Source organism: Falco naumanni, chromosome 3 (assembly GCF_017639655.2).
Source record: "Falco naumanni isolate bFalNau1 chromosome 3, bFalNau1.pat, whole genome shotgun sequence".
NCBI lineage: Eukaryota > Metazoa > Chordata > Aves > Falconiformes > Falconidae > Falco > Falco naumanni.
Genome location: NC_054056.1, coordinates 94070495 through 94091276, shown reverse-complemented (window position 1 = coordinate 94091276; position 20782 = coordinate 94070495). Strand labels below are relative to the sequence as shown.

The following is a 20782-nucleotide window of genomic DNA, read 5'->3' as shown; positions in this document are numbered from 1 at the left end:
AATATATGATATAGCTGGTCCAAATTCTACCACAAAATACAATTTTTAGGGAAAGAAAAAACAATTAATTAGGTCTAAAATACACCAATAATAAACTGTCTAACAAGGTTACTACTCTATCCATGGTAACTATGCTTTCCACTTACCTTGTCACAAAAAACCTTGATCTGGCAGTAGGCTCGGTGGATGGGTTTGTTGCTGCGGTTGTTGTAGCTGTAGGTATCAATCTGAATCATCAAAGGAAGCCCTTTCACTCCTTTTTGTGAGGAGAAGTCTGTGCTCAAGCAATTCACTGTGATGAAAATCTGTGTGCCAGAGAGATTACTTTAAAAATGTGGTGCAAACAACTATTAAGCTTCCAGAAATACACGACCACAAATGGGAAAATAAAAGCAGATGCCCACTCACCCACCGTGGAAAAAAAAGTAAAAAGTTTGTATTTCAGGTGGAAATTTATACATTTGTACATTCCATACACTCTGGGAATTTATACATTTATTCTCCACTTCTATCCTAAGTCCAGCAAAGATGCGGCCCACACTGGGAAGAAGGACAAGTTTTTAAAGCATGTATTGGTGCTTCAGTTTGGCTCAGGAGCTCACATTTGAGGTGAATCGTTGGATTGTCCCAACTTACCGTGCTTTGGTTCACACCAGAGAGCTCGGAGTGCATGAGGTGGATGATTTTTGGAAAAGCCAGACCAGAAGATGTATCCTAGGGGCACAACTCACATACTACAGCTGCTAATGGTTGCTCCGTCCATGGGAGCTGACTAAAGATAATCTGAGATAAAACCTAAAATGTGCCTCGTGGGTGTCAGGTCTTTAGTCCTGACTTGTTTCACACTACAAACCTGCTCTGTATGTTCACATTATTTGTTAATATAGACATAGCAAGATCATCTTGCATTGTCCTTTCCAGTTGTCTTTTGGTCTGGCTCATTCTTCTGACAGCTCACAATTTAAATTCAGTGTGGCCAAAGACAAGTCCTACTCTTTTTTATTTTACAAATTCTTTTCACATTCTCACCAGCAGTACCCCTTCCTTCCACCCCATCAAGAGATACCCCAGATCTTCCCTTCACCATCTTAGTTCAATTTCAAAAATGCATTTCACCCTGTCTTTCAAACTGGGAAGGAGTTTCTCGAACATTTATAAAAATATTCCCTACCTCTTCTCAAAAGTCCCCTTTGCGATGTAGCATCCATGCAACCTGACATTGCCCTCAGTTTCCAGCACGCACACACAGCCCGCCTGCCTTTACTTCAGAAAACCATCTTTATGCTCTCCTTCCATACCCACTTACATCTGTTGATAGCCACTAGTCATCTCCTGCCCTCTCATCTCCATCCCTACCATGGGACAAGGTGTGTCTCATCTGCCATGTGTTTGTAAAGGACCTGGGAGAAAGGTCTCCCCAGGACTATTCTGATGCGGAGCAAGCATTGTGAACTGAAATATCACTGATAGCATTCAGTTAGGGCAGTGTGCCTGAAACTTGAGAGATGAAACTGGATTACAAATGCAATTACTCCTCCCAGTGAGGAATATGTGCATGACATAGTAATTTGGGGCAATTACGAAGTAGCCAGATTCTACTTTTTACTTTTCCTCACTTTAAAGAAAAAAAAACAACCAACCAAACCCCAAAACTGTGAGCTAAGGAAAAGGTCAGAGAAACCATCAGTACATTATTTCCTGAACCATGAGGATGTGAAACCTGCTCCAGCAGAACAAGCACACTTGGGAAGAGATCCCAAGCGGACCTCATGAAGAGATCCCAAGCGGACCTCATGAAGAGATCCCAAGCGGACCTCGTGCACACCTGCCGGGCAGGGCAGAGGCCAACAGCCCTTGGGGTCTGGGAGCATTCGGGAAGGGAGAGCACGAATGACACAGCTCTGAGTGACCAGAATGCAGCATCCTTAGGAGAAATGCTGCTGAGAATAAAGAAGGGCTCCGGCAAGGCTGTGGGGGGGTACTTTAATGGCAGAAATTAACATTACGGTTGGGGTTTTTTTACGAGGGAGCCAGAGTCGCTTGTTTGCCTGACTGAGCTAATGGCCCCTCTGCATTTCTGCTCCTGATTGTATCGCTGAGCTGCATTTACAAATGAAATAGTTGAACTTTAACTGCGGGGAGAGGAGGGAGGGAGGGGAAGGGCCCTAGGTGAAACTGATTTTGAAGCTGATAGTGTTATTTCTGTTTCAAATTACAACCTGGTCTCCAGCTCCAAAGGTAAGCCTGGATACCCGTGCACATGCCTTTGAAATGTGACGGCCTGAATTTCCATGTGCCTTCAGACTCCTTTACAGTGTCAGGGCAGTACCTTAAAGTGTGTGTGAACACAGAGCAGTGGAATGAGGTCTGGCATCAAACAGAATCTGGACTTGCTATATTTTAGCCCATACTTCTGCACTGGGATTTTCCAAACTGCACGTTAAAATGTTGAGGGTTGGACGTGCAGGCTTTGCACCTACCCAGCAGTTTCTGCATCTACCACCTCTGCTGCACACTCAGCTGAGAAGCAAAAAAAGATCTTGTCCCACCTTAATCAACTACATACACTGTGTGTGATCTCTGCTGCTGCCTGCAGAAACAGAGTAGAGTGGGAGCGGCTGGGGAAGACAGACTTTATCATTTCAAGAGTCCCCATACAGCAACAACAGATTATTCAGCATGAATAATAGATTGATGCTGTAAGATTCAATATCCTGCCCCGACACTGTAATACATCAGGATCTCTCAGAGGAGCAATGACTGTATGTTCATGCACATAAAGTGTACTACTTTCTGTCATATAATTTGCACCTCGCCAGATATACAGATGGATTTGAATCAGCACAGATGACTTATTTTTTGGGAAAATCTTGTCTCCACACAATCTTCTATTAGCTTTCCTGTAAAGCACAACACTGACTTTGGATTTGAAAAACATGGGGAGTGCAGAGAGGAGGAGAAGAGGGCATCAGTTCTGCTACTTGAGTTGATTTTTGGAGGTTTTTTTCTCCACGTGACTGAAGATCTGCAGCAGTTTTAACACCATGGTGCAGCAGGCTGCTGTGGTGAACAGGACCTGGGGAACCTTCTGGACAGTCGCCTTGCCTCTGCCCTTGCTCTGACCAGAAACCTTCACCTCCCCAGAGCAGTGGCCGAGGAATGCTGCCTGCTCTGAGCAGCAGTGATTTTGTCTGCCTGTCCAAGCACTGCCTGCTTTGCCCTTTACAACCCTCATCTTTCCCTCCTTCACAGCTCCTGTACATAATGCAGGTACTCCCACTCTCAGTGAGGCAAGGAGCAAAACAACTCCATGGGGAGCCATGAAAACATGAAATCCGGCTCTGCCTCTCTTGGAAGACACACAGGTTTAAGAACCTCCTTGCACTGGTCTCTTCCATAGTAGAGTTACATGGTTAGAAAATGTAGAGTTCAGTAGAAATGACAGTAGCAGGAGTGGAAATCACTGCTTTTTTTTCCCCAGGGCGCTGTCTGCACTTAACTTAGAACTAATTTAATGGATGTGACTATGGCTGTACCTGAATTAATTTACAAACGTTTTTTTTTCCCTGTGCAAACTGGATTTTAGCAATGTTTTGCTATCAGGAACACATTTGGGTTGCCGTTACAGTGATGTCTTTTTTTTTTTTTTTTTTAATGCCAGCATCTCTTAGATTATAGCAACTAATGACAGAGTTGCACCATCTAGACTCCAGCTCAGGCATGCCATTGGCAATGAAAAACTTACTTGGAGAAGCATTTGGTGCCTAAGAAAGCTTCAAAAGTGGCCTAAGATAACGACAACTCTTCTGTATGTTATAAAGCATGTCTAAAAAAAGCACTCTGTTTCAGGGAAGGCGTTCCTCCACAGTGTAGCTGTTATTATGTGAATTACTGACTGTTTGTTAAATACTGCAGCATAATTAGCGATGTACAAGACACAAACACAGTAAGTAACCTGCCTTAAGAGAAAGCAAGGTTCAGAAATCCATTTCCCCTTTTATCATTTAATCCAGCCAACATGACTCCTGCCGCAGTCTCTCAACTTCTTCACTTTAAACATCTACAGTTATGAAACTTCTAATATAAGCCTTTTATTACTATTTACATTTCTGGCTCCCATCATCTCCGAAGGAGCCAACAGAAAAGAGGGAAAAGTGCATTATAGCACAAGATCACAAACTTACAGTGATTTCTCTACTGAATACTGGCAATACATAGAATCAACGTACGCCTGGGTGACGGGTCTTTACAAAACTCTGTTTTAGAAGGGTTCATCCCTCCAGACTGTAACAACAAAGAGTTAAATGACTTGTCTCTCAAATGACTAACATGAATCCCATCATCCCTCATACACACAAAAAGTGTGGTTTTACAGTTTCTCCTGCCAGCCGTTAACTTATAAATCCCATACAAAGGTAGGACCTTTGTTTTATTTCAATACAAATGTCTCCAGCAAATGTTTACACTGCTCTTTTGAAGCTTCCTCAACCCACACCACACCCCAGCAACTACATAAAAATGCCATTTGCCTTGAATCCCAGACACATACTTACCAAGCCACTTGTATACACTGAAATTTCAACATTATTTGCTACCACAGGTCAACTCTTCTTTGATATATACCTGTCTGTGTGCATGCCTGGCATATATACATACATACATATGCACACTTGCACACACACACACACATAGGGTGTATTAAAGCAGCTGCCAAGTCTAATCCTACATAATTTCTGGTAATAACTCCCCAAAATTAAGTATCTTTTCCTCCAACCTTTAAATTTAAAAGAGTAGAGAAAACGTTAATTTCCTCCCTAATTAAAGGAAATGTGGTGTAACTTAGGAAGGAAATTAATAATTATGAGCAAAAAATTCTTCTACTAGCCAAAACCTGTCCTAAGTATCACTAGTGATGTTAAAGAAATATGGATTGTCACAATACAAACCACTGCTAGAGGCTGCGCTGCTCTGTAAGCTTGATTTTACAGTTGTGCCCACCGGAATCATAACTCACTTCAGCCCACAGTACCCAAGAACCTAATCCTGCAAATCACTCACTCATTGAAAACAGCTTATTACTGTATGGGCTATGCCAAAACTCATTAAATAACTGGAAAGGTTCCCAGAGGCTTCAGCATGCTTTGGATTAAAGATCTACATTTCAGTTAAATATAGCAGGACAATGATTGCATGCAAGTATACACAACAACTGCACAGCACACAACTACTGTACACACCAAAAAGCATGTGCCAGCACCTGCCTGAATAACATATCTGCCAACGTGTCTGTTTACCCCATGTCCAAGTTGCAGTGCTTAGCAGAAATCAGTAATTTCTTGGTATCACTGAAAAGTAATATTTGACTGCTTTAAGGCGACATTTTTCACTTAAGTCACACCTTTGAATTTAAGGTTAAAAAGTACTTTCCATAAAAATATAAAATTAATGTATTGTTTTAGAAGCAACATCATCCTAACCATTTTAAATTAGCGAAGTATTAATCAGAGAGAAGACTTCTCTCAAAGAGTTGGCATGATCTATGACAAAGATATTCTCCTTTGACCAGCAGAGTTCTGGTTCTTAATTATCTTTCTTGCAAACTAACTTCTGTCAGCAATAAGACTGCAAACAGGCAGATTATGTCTATCAAAACTGAAACTGAGCCCTCTGTCCAAAAGCCTCCAGTAGAACTTCGTCAACCAGCCAGATGCTGCAGCAAAATCTTCTGTAGGGCAACAGCAAGGCAACTAACTACCTTCTAGCATATCAAAAAAGACTTTTAAAAGATGGTTAAAAAGTCAGCCAGTTCTGGTTAATTTTTATTTGCTTCCTCACCTTTTTTTAAAAGAACTCCCTTAAAAATACCAAACATAGCACCAAGGTTCAACAAAAGGGAGCTAACAAATCACCTTGCCCATAAACGTTGCGTATTTATACACAGAAGTAAATATGGGAGTGAAACAAAGATGGACTCTTCACTTCCTACCTCTGCTTCCTTATTGCACAATTATCTTTGTCTCAAGGAAGTATAAGGAAGAGTTTGACATGGGTGTAGACCATTCCCCTCATTTCTCTGTGTCCTGCTCTGAACCACAAGCCCCACGGTGACCTCTAGACAATGGTCCCAGCAGAAAAGGATGTTGCTTTAGGAAAAGGTAAGGATGTGCAAGGGGACTGCTGCTGTTGAGCAAATACATCAGAGAAAATGCGAACAGAGTGGTGTTTCTGACTTTGGTGCTGTTCACTTAGTCTATGGAAAGCAATGGTGATATTATTCCACAGCTCAACACATGCAGCACAAGATTCTCTCTTCCACTGACTTGCTCTGCCAAGCAGCAGTCAGAAGACAAGGGATCGAGAGCATAGAGCTGGAGCCCGCACCCCAGTTCCCTTCACATTACTGAGGCAACAGAGGTGTCTGCCTGTACTCTCTGAATGCCTGTTTCTTCCACATAAGATCCGACTGAGATGCTGCCTTACAAACCCTTAGCAGGCTCACTGTTAGCAAGCAGATTCTGGCTGTCACACCCGAGCTGTTATTATACCCTCATCCAGAAGGGCTTCCAGGAGGAGGGTACTGCTCTGCTTGTGTGTGGGAGGAGAAATCTGGCTTTAAATCAGCTGTCCTCCAGGTGGAGTAGGAAAGTGAGAAATCTGATGGTCCACATAAGTTTTCCTAGATGCAGGATTTAGTCTCCCAGGAGAGACAGGGATATTCGGTTAAGTGACCAAAAGGCTAGGTGATTTCTGCTTGTGTTTGATTTTTCAAGATCACTCCCCTGTGCACTTCCAACAACTGGTCTGTTTCCTTTATTTCTTCCTGGGCCAGTAAAGTGCTTCATCACATCTCAAAGGCCCTGGAAAGAACCACTCTGTGCTGCTTTTGTGTGACTTGGAAGAGAAAGGTCTTTGTGTCTGTGAAGTTAAGTTTTAATCTTGAAATTGTTGTGAAAAGGGAAAACAACACTGAGCAGAAACAATGGAGCCAGTTGAAAGTTCATCGTTCAAAAAGCTTAAGAAAAGAGAGTCTGTAATCAGGCCTTGAAATTCTTCCTCTCTTTTGGATGAGGTAATTGCTGGAGAAAAAATAGCCTTCAGTGACGTACCTCCGAGTGCACAGTTTTCAAACACCGCAGGGGCATCCTATGGGAATCCCCAGACTCAGCACAACTGGTTATTTATAAAGACTCTCCAACAGAAGCAAGCATGTGGGGACGTGTACACATGTGCACAGAGGGAAACACTACAGTGCATGGTGACAAGCTTTCAGGTACAACCTGATCTATGCTTGACAGCCCAATACCAAAGTATGTTATGAATACTCTTACTTTTGTAATATTTGTACATATTTGTAAAAATATCAATACATTTGCAGTTCAAGCTCCTAAAAGATCAGATGTTTGATAACTATCCTCCAAAATAAATAAGCCCGTTTGCATTTGAATGACTACTTCCTGTAAAAACACAAATGGCTTTCTTCAATTTCACTCCTGACACTCTGTTAATCCAGCAACAACAAAAGAGTCATTATTTAAAAACACTATGTTGTATTTCCAGCTATCATTGCAACAGTTGTGTTCTTAATGCTCTGGCACCCAAGGGAAGAGCAATGTGAATGCTGTGAGATTAGAACAAAATGGCCAAGGATCACATCCGACATCAGTGGATGTGGCTTTCTTGCTCCTAGGCCAACATGGTGTCTTGGCTAAGTCTGGCTTGCAGCTGGAAATGCAAAGGTATTAAAGAACTGCCAGCCCTTGCAACGGGGACGGTAGCTGCCAGTGGTATGAGGCTGCCGTGTTCTAGCCCTGGTAGTGCTTCTATAAAGGTCTTTGGGAAAGTCATGTCAAAGATCCCAAACCTCTATGTGCTGTATTTGATTGCATAACGATCACACGCACACAATGGTCATCTGTTGTGACTGCAGAGGACAACATACTGCTGTATTTTAAAATGGAATCGCATAATATGGGAATATCTGGGGCAGTGATAATGTAATCATTCCATGAGTAAATACAGCACCACTAGCGACTGGGCCAAGTACAACTTTGTTTACCAAGGGTAGCTTTTGAAAGAGCTAGGTAGTTTCCAGACCTACTGTCTTTTCTTTAGCAGACTGTCCCTTTAAAAATGTGCATCAGAGATGAAAACCCCTGTTGCTAAAAAATCTCAGCACCTTCAGCCAGCAAGTCAGGACAGTGAGTGTTAATGCTACCACTCCATGCTCAATGCAATCTCTCACAGGACTCACTAGCTCAAGGCAATCTAATACTCTGTTAGAAATGCAGCGGGGAACCATCTATGAAGATGTCTCTGTATTTGAAAGACCCTTAGCATTACTTGAACATTGGGCAATTTGTATTTGACACGAAAACAATATCAGAACTTCACTAAGCTCAATAGTGTTTGCTGTCTATTACTTCTACATTCCCAAGTCTTGCATTACCCCCACTCATTTCACACAACCTATTTCTATTTCCCTTGTTGTTTGCTTTCCAGGGATGAATAACTTCTTATAATTACCAGCAGCTTTTCATTTCTCTTACACTACTCTGTGCAGTTGACACACTCTGCCACCCTTTGGATAACTTTATCTATAAGAAACTTGTTAAGGTGCTCTGCTGCCCTGGTTTATAGGTTCACTGAAGCAGTCAGATCCCTGAATGCAAAATTCCCGTATGTGAGGGCATTTGATCATTTGGAAAAAAAAAAAAAAAAGAAAGATTGCACCAGTTCTCAAGAATACATTCACACCCAATTGCAGGGACAGTCTGTGTAGCACTGTAAAAAATAATGGCACCAACACAAAGGAAGGCATAGTCTATCTTACAGAATATTGATTATTGGAGATGTTAATAGTGTAGAAAATTCTTTATTTGGTGAAAAAAAACATTCACACCTTGTGTCCCACACTGACTTTTCAAGTAGGAAGAAAACTTTTAACATTTCTCAGGCTGGGCGTATTTTAAATGGAAAATCACTGAGAGGCCACAAGTAAGAAACTACATTGTGAGAGCCCTGCAGGCTTTCCTCAGAACTATGTCTCTATTTATCAGTGATACAGGTGTGAATGCACTATCATCTCGACAGCCGTTACATACCATCGTGCCTTTTACGGACAGTCAGAATCCTTGGGGTCAATGAAAGACCACCCTCTGCCTGGCTTTGCAGAGACCAAGCTCACTCACCTCCACCTATACTTCTTACTATTTGTTAAAACAGAGAGAAGTGTATGGTGAATAAGGATAGATGGTTATAAAGGGATACCATCTGTGTGGCTTTTCCTCACCTTTGCCTCCTCATTGACATCCCAAGTAAAGGACACGGCATTGAATGCGATTTCTTCAATATTCCCAATGGTATTAAAACTCTCCTTGTAATCAGCTGTAAGAAATAACAAACAAACAGACGACTCATGAAAAAGGTTTGAACTTCCGCTTTTACAATTAGTAGTACATCTGCTTTTTCAGCTGAGTTGTCTAATGCCTCAAAACTACCTCTTGTATTGTTTATGTTGAATAATTAATAACCTTAATTGCAAAGAGGTAATATACTGCAGCTTGAGTCTTATGCATAGTGCATCACTAGCTAGTGTTCTTGCAAAATATTGCTTGTTCTCAAGAAGGAATCGGTGTGACCGTAGTAGGAATAAGTGGGTGTATTCATTAGCTTGGCCAAGGAATGGCCAAAACTGGAGAATTAACTAAAAGCTATTGAAACATTTAAAGGGACTGTTCAAATCTTGACATAACCAAACAACATGACAGTAAATCCTGAAGAAGCTTTCTAAAAGGCTAAGAGTTATCATTGGAGGAAATAACGAGTAGTGTATATTTCTTGCCCAGATGTTTCAGCTTTCCCAGAAATTACTGCACTGGATGCTGGATCTCTATCTTAAAAAACAAAAAACAAAACAAAAAAAACACACCACAAAAAAACAAAAAAAACCCCCAAACCTCAACCAACCATTAAAAAAAAAAAATGCACCACACAAAACAAAGAACTAAAACCACAAAGATCCTTTCTTCAAAGTGTGAATGTTACTAAAATAGCAAACAAACAAACATGAAGTGTTTTCAAATTGTCCAACTACAAAATCTGCACTCTCTTCTCACTTCTTTCTAAAGGGCTGTTACTGTTATCAATAAGCTAGCATTTCAGAAGGAATGCAAAGCAAGAGGGAGGAAGTCCAAATTTCAAAGATGATCCAACCCTCCCCCAAAAACAAGGGTGGGAAACCACATAAAACAGGTTACTACTTCTTCACAATCAAAGAGGAACAAGCCCCCTTTTTCTCTCCCTTTGCCAGCCAATTTAACACACTTTCTTATTTTGATGACAGATAGAAAGACCAGGTTTGTAAGGAGGTAATATCTTCTTGATTAAAGGAACTTCCAGATTGTTCCTGCAAATGCATCAACTCTCTCGGAGACATATACATTTCCATAGAATCCCCTGAGGGCTGTAATTGGACTCAGCACCAGAGGGCTGAAATTATGTCATGCAGTGATCTCAATCTAATGCTCACTAAGAATCAGAAGCACACTGATTCTTAGATTTGTAATCAGTTATAGAAAGAGGATGTTTTTATATTCTGCAAATGAGACACCCAAATGGTTTCAATATTCATTTCCTTTGCCCTTCTGAAAATAAACAGCTGATTTCTAAAAAGTAATTCCTAGGTAATAATAGTTTTAAAATAATTCATAACAAAACCATTGCTGCACGAAGAGAATTATGTAACATTTGAGACATACAATTATTATACTTTTCTCTCATCTGAAACACAGGCATGCTGGCATTTCACTGGTCAACTGAAACTGTGTGCCTGGGATACATGAATGATTTTGGATGCAGTAAAAATTCACTGTTCTGACCATAGGAACAGCACAAGACATTTGGTGATGCAGCAAGTTACACTGTTTGAGAAGGCAGGCACGTTTTTCATCCCCATCATGAACTTAGATCTCCTCTCTAACTGAAGTCATTGGCTTCACTATCTAAATTCAGTGTGGGAATGCAAATGAGAAAAATTAGAAGACACATAAGTAGCTTAATATGCATCTGCACACATCCACCCACCCCTTAAATCTATGATTCACCAGAAAGTGCCTCGTGCAACTGACTGCTGCATATGGGTGTGCTGTGTAGGTGCACTTTGGAAAGACATGAACAAGATGTCTTGTAAAGACACATGTTTTCTTCTCCTAAAAGGCTGTCAGAAGCTCCCATCCCATCAACCCTTCCCTTCCCCCAACACATGCCTCCGCTTCCTTAATTGCCATACACAAATCTCATGGAGTGACTATATGACACGCTGTTTTAAAAGCAAAAGTGCATCCTACTCCCTCAATTTACAGATAATTAAAGAAGGATTAAGAAAGTATTTACATCCAAGGATATCTGAAAGTTGTTAGTGTGACTACAATTTCTCCTCTTCTGCTTCTATGTGTTACCAGAAATAGAAAATTGGGGTTCTTCACCATGCGAGAAAATGGCTCCACAGGAATTATTTCCTGTTTTTTTAGGTAAACTGCACATTAAACAATGGTAAATTTCAACATTAAACACTAATAATTTGCATGCATTACTTACCATTGTAGTAGATTTTGTGTTGTGCACATAAATAATACAAAATATCCTGCAAAAACATATGGCCAAACCTCTGGAGCACAAATAATCCCAATCTAAAGCTTCCACACCCAATCTATGTCCATGTTTCAACATGTTCCAGTGTTTGTCAAACTATGGTACTGATTCTAAATAATCAGTATTTTCTGCAATCTAACACTGTACTCTTTATTTGACATTATTTTAAAAGAAAAAGCTAGTGATCCAATGTCACAGCACTGTGGAAAAGTCAGCCTTTTTTTTTCCCCCCTCACTCCTGCTAAAAACTATGGAAGTGCCTCCTCTCTCCTTCAGAGAAATCCATAACAGCACATAGCCTAAATTCTGGAAAACACCTTTCCTTCTTGCTTAGTAAGTGTCAACTCCTCAGATTCATTCCTCAAGCACTAAGGACTTGCTTACATGTAAGTACATGCTTATCCTATTAATATCAAAGCACCTTCAGACCCAGTACAGTATCTAATCCATTCAACCATCCTTCCTCCCAGGAGGTGCACCAGCCAGTACACAAAACAAATTAAAGCTGTGACCCCTGCATGTCTGCAGTGAGGGAAGAACTCACTCTGTTTCCTCTATCTCCAGAATATAATCGCAGGCCAGAAGGCAGACAGACAGACCTGTGCCACCCGGGAGAGCAGCACAAGCAGAGTCGTCACCCCTGTCTGAGGGCTGAATAGCTGGACTCCAGAACTGGAACATCTTGAATTTATTTGATTCTTTGCCTGCTAAGGACCAAACCACGCTCCAGATTATAAAAGCATTCCTAAACAATTAAAAAGGATTCACAGGTGTTAAACATGCGCTACAAACATTAAGTTAAAATAATATTAAGTATTATAAACATCTATGGAGTATGTTACACAGATTTATGGCTATTCACAGATAGTTTTAAAAGAGCCTAATACATGATTAACCCTTTATATACTGTTGATAGTTGGAGTGAAATCCAAAATAAAAGTGGGGCTACCAGCAGATTGCCAGACCATCCTCTGAAGATGGGGCAAACCTGACACACACCCCTGTCCTCAACAAGCTTCTTTCACTGCCTGTTTAAATGGTTCTCCATGGCGTACCCTGGCATTTGCTAGTCTCCCTCATAGACACCTGATTCTCTCTGTTAACTACACAGGGCCTGGACATTAACTCAGTATTCCTCTATGGGAGCTCTTCAAGGATCTTAATTTTTAATGTACAGGAAAATTTTCATAGAACCACACAATAATTTAGCTTGGAAGGGACCCCTGAAGGTTATCTCGTTCAGCTCCCGCTTACTCCCACTCAAAGCAGGGCCAACTTCAAATTTGGATGACATTGCTCAGTTAGGTCATCTGATGATAAAACTGGAAGATTTTGCTAAATGCAGCTTCATGGGAAATGTGGTTGGGAGCCATTCTGCCCTAATAAGCATAATATCCACAATGTAAGTCCCAAAGAAAATGAAACGTACTTCAGAAACACTGCACCTGGTAAGAGCTAAGGCTGCGTTTCAGTTGTTCTCAAGAAAACACTACCAAGCAACATCTAGGTCTTCCTTCTGAACACAGAGGTGAACTGTGTCCTTACAGTTCTTACATCTGACAGGGAGTGCTATATCAGTAAGTCTTACTACACTGTGCTTCACTCATGTTTGCAGTCCAAATAAAGAACACATGCCAGAGTGCCTCAGAAGTCAGCACAGACCTATTTCATCTCAAACTAATGGAAACATAAAAGACGTTCACTTTAACACAGATAAACAGACAGCACATGCACAGCACTGCATTTTGCACAGCACTGTTTTACAGAATATGCATCATAACAGAATATGCATCACAAGCTGACTCGTTCCAAGTACGGGCCCTGAAATGTGCCAGTACCCCACCAGTGCGGTATGTTGGAGGGTGTTGGCACTGCATCGGAACAAGCTCCTCAGCACATACCTTCAAAGGTATGAGCATTAGCACTGCAAGCTTGTAGCGACTAGCACAAAAAAACAGGCAGCCTTCAGAAATAGCTGTGACGTGGCATACTTGTTCTTTTAACATGTCATGATAGGAGTCATTTGGTCTGGGGTGGAGGTTTTACTGCCTTAACTACTCCAAAGGGGAAAAAAAATTTAAAAGATACCCAGAAGTTGGGGAAACAGTTCAGCCAGAACTATGATGGTAAGAGGAGAGGCAGAAGGGAGATTCAGGACAAGCTGCTTTGACCAAATACACTTGACTTTACATAATGCTAACCACAGTGGAGGCTGCAGCATTTGAAAGTAGAAAGGCACAGCATGAGTAGGACCGCTTAGGGACTGATTGCCTGACCACCCTGTTCAATCACCCCTGAAGACTTACAGTGCTCTCTCCAGGTAACCCTGCTTTTTTTTCCCCCTCTGCCCCCTCTCATTCCTGCCATTCAATGGTTTGGTTCCCTCAGGCGGTCAAAACAAGATAGACTTTGTCTGCTTTGGTCTTGCCGACTCCTTTGACTGGAATCCGCTGCAGATGGCTGCATGTGTAAACTGCACGTGGGAGGGGAGAAGTGCTTGATGTCTAGACACTCCCACAGATTTCAACTTCAGGCTCCTTGGCATCAGGTACGTGTTCTTCCTCTGCTAAAATCTCCCAAGCATGCGGATGGGACAGTTGTCGCTGAAATGGGCTTGTAAATACCTTAGATGGGATGACTGGTGAACAGGTCTCTCAAGACAGCACACCAGAGTTCGCTTCTCCCTCACTTCTCTCTGACACCAAGACTCAAAAACTGGGGTGTAGGAGTTCTGCGCACTCCTTTGCTGTCACCATAACTATGGCATCTTCACACTCAGGCTGCACTTACGCATCAGATTAGCTAACATAACTGTTAAGTGGGCTGCTATTGTTACTGGATCAAAGAGTGCTCAGCCTTTGAAAAACTAAAGGAAACAAACATTCTGCCACTCCTGAGGAGGTGCAGACCTTGACTTCCCAGCAGCAGAAGGTGGAAAACCACTAAGCACGCATGCAAGGAGCAGCTCTTCTTTGTGACTACTGAGGACCATTTCTTCTGCATGGTCTCCATCCTGCTTCATAGTTTCCACAGCCAAGCCCTAGCGGGCACGAGCCATTGCTAAAAGCTGTGGTACAAGCCTTGCAGCCATTGTCAATACATACAACCACACCCCTGTGCAAGGTACAGAGCTTTCCACATTCTGCAACCTTCCCCAAAACATCTGGAGATCTTCTTACACTCACCAATGTCAAGGACCCTCTGTTTAGCTGTGTGTTGCCGAGAATGCCAGTATTTCCAGTATTTCAGCTGTTCGTCTCTGTTTTTATCCTCACTGAAAACAACCATGACCACGCTCTAAGAAAATCAACACCAGAAGTTGCATTAGTTAATATAATTAGTAGTCAGAAATACAAAAATTAAAATCTCCCATATGCCTTTAATGCTGATCCAGTCACTACCCTTCCCCAGTACTCAGACTGTAAAAGATTAAAGACTCAGGGCAGAAGAAATGTAGTTTTAAAATAATGCAAGGCCTCGGATTATGTTCTTGATAGTCCAAATAAAATGCAATCATATTCTTAGATTTAAGAAGTCTTAAGTTGCCTTAAGTAAAAAGTGGTCATTTCAAAGTCAGAGGATTCCCAATTCCAATTCTGATCCAAGTCCAGTCCAAGTGTTGGAGTGTCATTCTGGAAGATGACATTACGCTGTAAAGGGATGTACTGTTACGGAGCTTAGGCTCACTGGCTAAAGGCAGGACATTTTCAGTTTTAGCATACATAGTACAAATACCCTTCTCGGGAGCAGCACGCTTGCATACCTGTATTTAGTGACAAACCCAGTGTGACTATTTACTGAGTTTTCCTGAGCTTTTCAGTTCAGGTTCTGAATTCCCTTTGTTAAACTGTGTGATTCAAAGGAAACAGATTGAAAATTCATGCAAAACTTCACATGGGTAATTAAGGCTCTTTAAAAAAGCTCTGCTGTAGGCAAGCAAAACAAAAAACACAAAACCATGAAAGAATTCTCATACTAGGTAAACTGAAGTGAAAAGAAATCACAGAGACCAAAAATTCACTTTTAAATAATCTCTTTTGTTCCCATTCTTCCTTTAACCCCAAGTCACTAAGCTCATAAAAAACACCATCAAGCTGTTCCATAAGCTGAGGAACTGGTTCACGATTGATTCATGGTCTGTGTCCCTCCACACAGTCATCACCGCAACCTTTCACATGCTCTGTGACCTTCTCCATTCCATCTATAAAAGGCAAACATCATCGCTGCGTCTTCCGTGTCTAGGTACTGCGTGGGCACAAGGCAGTGTAGGTCGTGGATGAGTCCTGAGTTATGCTTATGCACATTGGCTGGTCATCAGGTATGTGACAGCTGGCCAGCTGATGCATCAATCAGAACTGGCAGTGCAGCCTGTAGCTTTTCCACCGAGGACAGCATTAAATCTTTTTTCTCTATGAACCACTTATATGGAACTTGTAGAGGTTTAATACGTTCAAAACCTCTTGTGCCATTGTCAGGTTGGGATGGAATTGGCAATAAATTCAACAGTCGCTTGGCTGGGGGCCTGACAAACAGAACACGATCGTGAAAGTTGTGTGTGGTTTCACAATCTTCTGTAAACTGTACATCCTCCAAAAGAAATGGTTTCCTCTCTCCTTTACAATTTCCACCCTTTTGTTGCCAAGCTTCAAAACTCATGGGGCTGGGCAGTGAATGAAACTTATGAGGACTGGTTTTCAGCCAGATCAGTGAGCTCCTGCCTCCTCTTTCAGCTGTGTAAGTGCTAAAGCTGTCACCACAAAGAGAGAAGGAACACGTAGCTGGCAGGGAGAGAGACTCTTCAGCAGCAGAGAAGTCTTACATCAAGTTCGGCCAACAACAAAACAGCATCATCAGCCTCACGTCCTTAGGAAAGGAAACCAGGCTAAAAATTAACTGCTGTTCAGGTTTACAAATCATTGCCTCTCTTTAGAAAGAATCTCTCTAAACTTCGTGTACGACAGAAACATATAGGTTGTTGTCTGCTTCACTGCTCATGTTGGCCTTCATTGGTTCCTTTGACTAAACTCACAACATTTTTATAGTACTTCATTTATTTGGATGGAAACACTTTTGCAGCCTCATACATATGCAGCCCTTCCAGCTTCAGGGTGAAATTTGCAGGGCAGCAACTCTGAGGCTCATTGTTCATTCCAAGGTTACTGGGTTAGGATTTGCTTACTCAAAAACACTACCAGGGAAATCAGGAGGCCTGTTCACCAAGCAGATGTTGCTGAGTACCCAAGCTCCAGCTCTAGCTGCAGAATCTAAGATGCAAATCATCCATTTTGTCATACTTCTGGGTGGATATTAAGTGAAAGCTCCACTTATACAACGTACATGATTTAAATCTTAGGGCACAAAGGATGGCTTCAACTCTTCACATTTTATCTAAAATGCACTGGAAAGCAGCTGCTGAAGTGCACAAGTGAGTGAAGATGGACTAACACAATAGACGTAGCAGTTCTTTGATTTTTTTCATTAATTGTGTAATGATAAGTTCACCAATGTCAAGTGCAGTATCTGTGCAATCACCATTCTGTCAAACCATAAATTGAGGCAGATATGTATATAATTAACTCATAAGATCAAGATCACACTTTGAAAATTGTACCCCAAAATATTTGAGACCACCAATGATATTACTCTCCCACCTTTTCACTGTGCACAAAAGTAAGCTTGCTCTATCCTCTCCCACAAGAAAAAAAGTAATTAAAAGTCAGCCAACCACAACTACATTTATCTGCAGGGCTCCGTTCCCACCTAGGAAAGAAAACAGACTATACCCGGACTTTGCTGATGGGATGCCGGAAACATTTGTTGTCACCCGTCTCGCTCAGGGTGATGGCATAGAACTGTCCTTTGTTCAAGTAGGTCATGGGCCCCTCCCCTTGCTTTTGACGCAGAGATTTGGTAGCTTCTAGCGTATACTGAAAAGTGCTGCTGAAGAGACAGGAAGAGAAACACCAATAAAATCCATATCACTTTCTCCATTTCTCTTTGTCCCCATTCATTATGTATTTCATGCATTGTATGAGCAAGGCATAAGAAGTTAATAATAAAATTCCAAGGAAAGGTCACACAGGTATTTTAAAATGCAATTTTCTTTTTTCAAGTTCATCAGATCTGGCAATCAAGCGTAAAACTATCTGGACTTTAAGCCTCTTGGATCAAAGACTACATCTTTACTTTCTCTAAAAAGAATCATCATGAAGTACAAGACTACATACCCCACAGTGAGAGTGTCAAATACCAGGAGGGAATTCAGTGTGATTTGCAGGAAATCAGCTACCTCCACAGACATTTAAACTTAAAAGTGTCACAGAAGCAGACATTAAACAAAAAAAACAAAAAAAAAAAAAAAAAACAACAAAAAAAAAAAAAAAAAAAACCCACAAAAAAAAAAACCAGAGTAAAACTTGTTGCAAAAGATGGACAAAGAGAATGGAAAGTCCAACTGCTACTTTCAGCACAGTGCGGAGAAGGAATACAACCAGAAGGGACAGTAGGTTCATTTGTTCAAAGGCAACATGCAATTAAGGTTTTTACAAGCTTTCTTTTCACACTTAATCAGACAGAACAAAATACCTACATTTAGTTGTATCTGCAATCAAGTAACCTCCCTTTAGAAAAAGACAAAAATTAGAGAAAAAAGAGTTTGCTCTTGTGTTGGAAGTCAGATTTTAGAAAAGACCCTCCTTCACAGGAGAACTTTCCACCTTTAAAGCAGTTCTCAAACAATGAAAAGTTAAAGCTCCATTGATTAGTGAACTGTTAGCTGAACACAATTCTCACAGAGCCTCTTGCAGTCACATCCTCCAATAACGGGCTTGAACAATAATCCAATAAAAACAATGCCTGCAGCTCCTCACATTCTCTTAAATGAAAAATAATGTTAACCTTGCAGAATAAATCTTCTCTTCAAACTGCATTTGGTCAACCACAGGAAGCTTAATGCAAGGAGTCACTTGCAAGATGTCCTCACAAATTGGAGATACGGGGGAAGCATTTTCACAAAGGTCCTAATTCAGCAAAGTATTTAAAGCACTGCTGGAGTAGAACCAAAAGGATGAATATGTTGGTCCAAAACAACAGTGTATCCTTAACTTTCTAGTTCAAACAACTACTTAATCATCATAACACTGCCAAAGCAATAAGGAAATAAGGGGAAGACAAAAGCTTTTTTAACTATGCAATGAAAAAGGGGAAAAAATCATTAAAATGCATGAATATTAATAACATTTAAATCCCCACTTGAAGAGAAGGCAGAAGAAAAAAATAACCCAATCCACTGTCTTTCCACCCAAAGGAAGACATTTCAGACAGTTTGGCATCAATTATTCAGTTTAGTATCAATCATTCAAGCAAATGAAGACAATTTCTCAGGGTTTCCTAGCTTATAAATGGAAATCCAGTCATTTTTCTAGTTGTTTAAAAGTTACAAATCAAAGCAAAAGTAAGTAAAAAGCAATCACTAACCTACATCTGTCCAACCCACCAATGGCAGTACCAGCATTTCCCAACAGTGCAGTTGCTGCCAACACAAAGGCTCTTGCACACAGTGGGAAGGCAGCGCCAAGGGGACTGTGGTCCCCTCCACGGCCACCCACTGTAGTGTGCACTGCCACAGCCCCTCTGTCCTGGGTGCAAGGGGAACAGAGGCTCTGTCAACACTGGCAAGTGGGATGTCCCCATCTAAGCGGACCAAAAGAGTAGAATTAGTGGTGCTGCTGACCCAGCATCCATCCTGCTGCATATGCTCGCCCTATGGATTGACCTCCCATTACTGGTGGGGGCACATTCTCTGATTTAGTGTCACACGAAGGGACTGCAGGCTGCATGCTGCAAGACTGCTGCATGACGCATGCCAAAGCATGCTGAGTGCCCTGGGAGAGGCACCTCAACATTTCCCACCAGACAGAAAGCTTAACAAGGATGTGTGCTGAGAAGGGCTTAGGATGAACCAGTCAGACACACAGTGTCTTAACAGAGCTGCCTACAGTCTGCCACGGTCTGGTCTTCTGTTTCCTGGCATTCCGTATGTTTCAGAAAGATGTCAAAAATGTAAATCCCAGACACACTGCACCCGGCCAATTTTGCAGTCTCTCTGTGGTACCACTTGGGAATTTTCTTCTTGTTCCCAGCTGGCAATCAAAGTGTGCCCTGTAGCAGGAAGATTACTACTACCCTTAAAACTTAATGCAGTCACTCAGATGATTATACTACTATTCTGAATCTCACCATGAGTCTTAACTAAAGCCCCATGTAGTCATTAAAGGATCTTCCACCAGGCTTCCAAAATTACTTTCATATTCACCACTTTGTCTTTTTTTTTTTTTTTCCAATCTGAAGTTTTCATTTCCGAGTACCTATAATTTCCAAGTAACTCCCAGGAAAAAAACATTTTGTTTTTCTTAATGTGTATTTGGAGGTTTCATTCTAATGTGGACCTGGGCCATAGCATGAAGGACTTAACATCTGAGAATTGTTAACAATACCAGTGTTTCAAGATTCAATTTTTAAAATACATATATATATATATATATATATCTCCAGTGTAGTAAGTGAGCAGTCTTTGCTAAGTATCTGTTTCGTATGTACTGTCTATGTAATGACTCAGTTTTGAGCTGACTAGAGTTAATGATTGTTTTAATATTCCTCAGAAAAAAAGATCAAGCTGTAAGAAACCTCCACTATCGAAGCAGTCATATGCCTACTCCAGGAAAAATATGTAGGCATGCTCCTGCTTCTAAAGTGAGGGTAATCTCTCAGATATAAACAGAACTATTCACAAGCATGAAATGAAGCATCGGCTTGTAAGCTTTACTGATCAGTCTTTATTAGTTAAAGGGACTGTGCGGTGTTTGCCTGTTCTATGCACACATTTTTCTGTGCTTAGGGAGGACACTATTCCTTTCTAACTTCACTTTTTGAAACTTTTTTTTTTAAAGTAACACTTTTTGGAATTCTTAGGGGTTTTTTACATGATTTGTAATAGATATGTCATTTACATTATTTTATAGGTAAACATGAAATACAACAACAAGCAGTGTAAAAAGACAGAGGGTTTCCCATAAAACCTACTAGGAGTAACTAGGAAAAAACAGTAGGGAAAATAAAGGTGAGAAATCCATAA

At 41.1% G+C, this 20782-nt stretch overlaps 1 protein-coding gene across 4 annotated transcripts in view; it reads right to left on the bottom strand.

The window, feature by feature from the left end:
* The window catches only part of GRHL2 (grainyhead like transcription factor 2), a 71602-nt gene that overhangs the window by 28377 nt on the left and 22443 nt on the right, over positions 1-20782 (bottom strand). For 3 of the 4 annotated variants that reach the window (XM_040588267.1, XM_040588268.1, XM_040588271.1), the window contains exons 6-9: positions 17433-17589; positions 14835-14946; positions 9290-9384; positions 147-305 (exon numbers count right to left, since the gene is read on the bottom strand). In XM_040588267.1, coding sequence (XP_040444201.1) covers positions 147-305; positions 9290-9384; positions 14835-14946; positions 17433-17589 — 523 coding nt within the window. The remainder of the gene's footprint in view (positions 1-146; positions 306-9289; positions 9385-14834; positions 14947-17432; positions 17590-20782) is intronic. The other variant, XM_040588270.1, reaches the window with a different exon arrangement.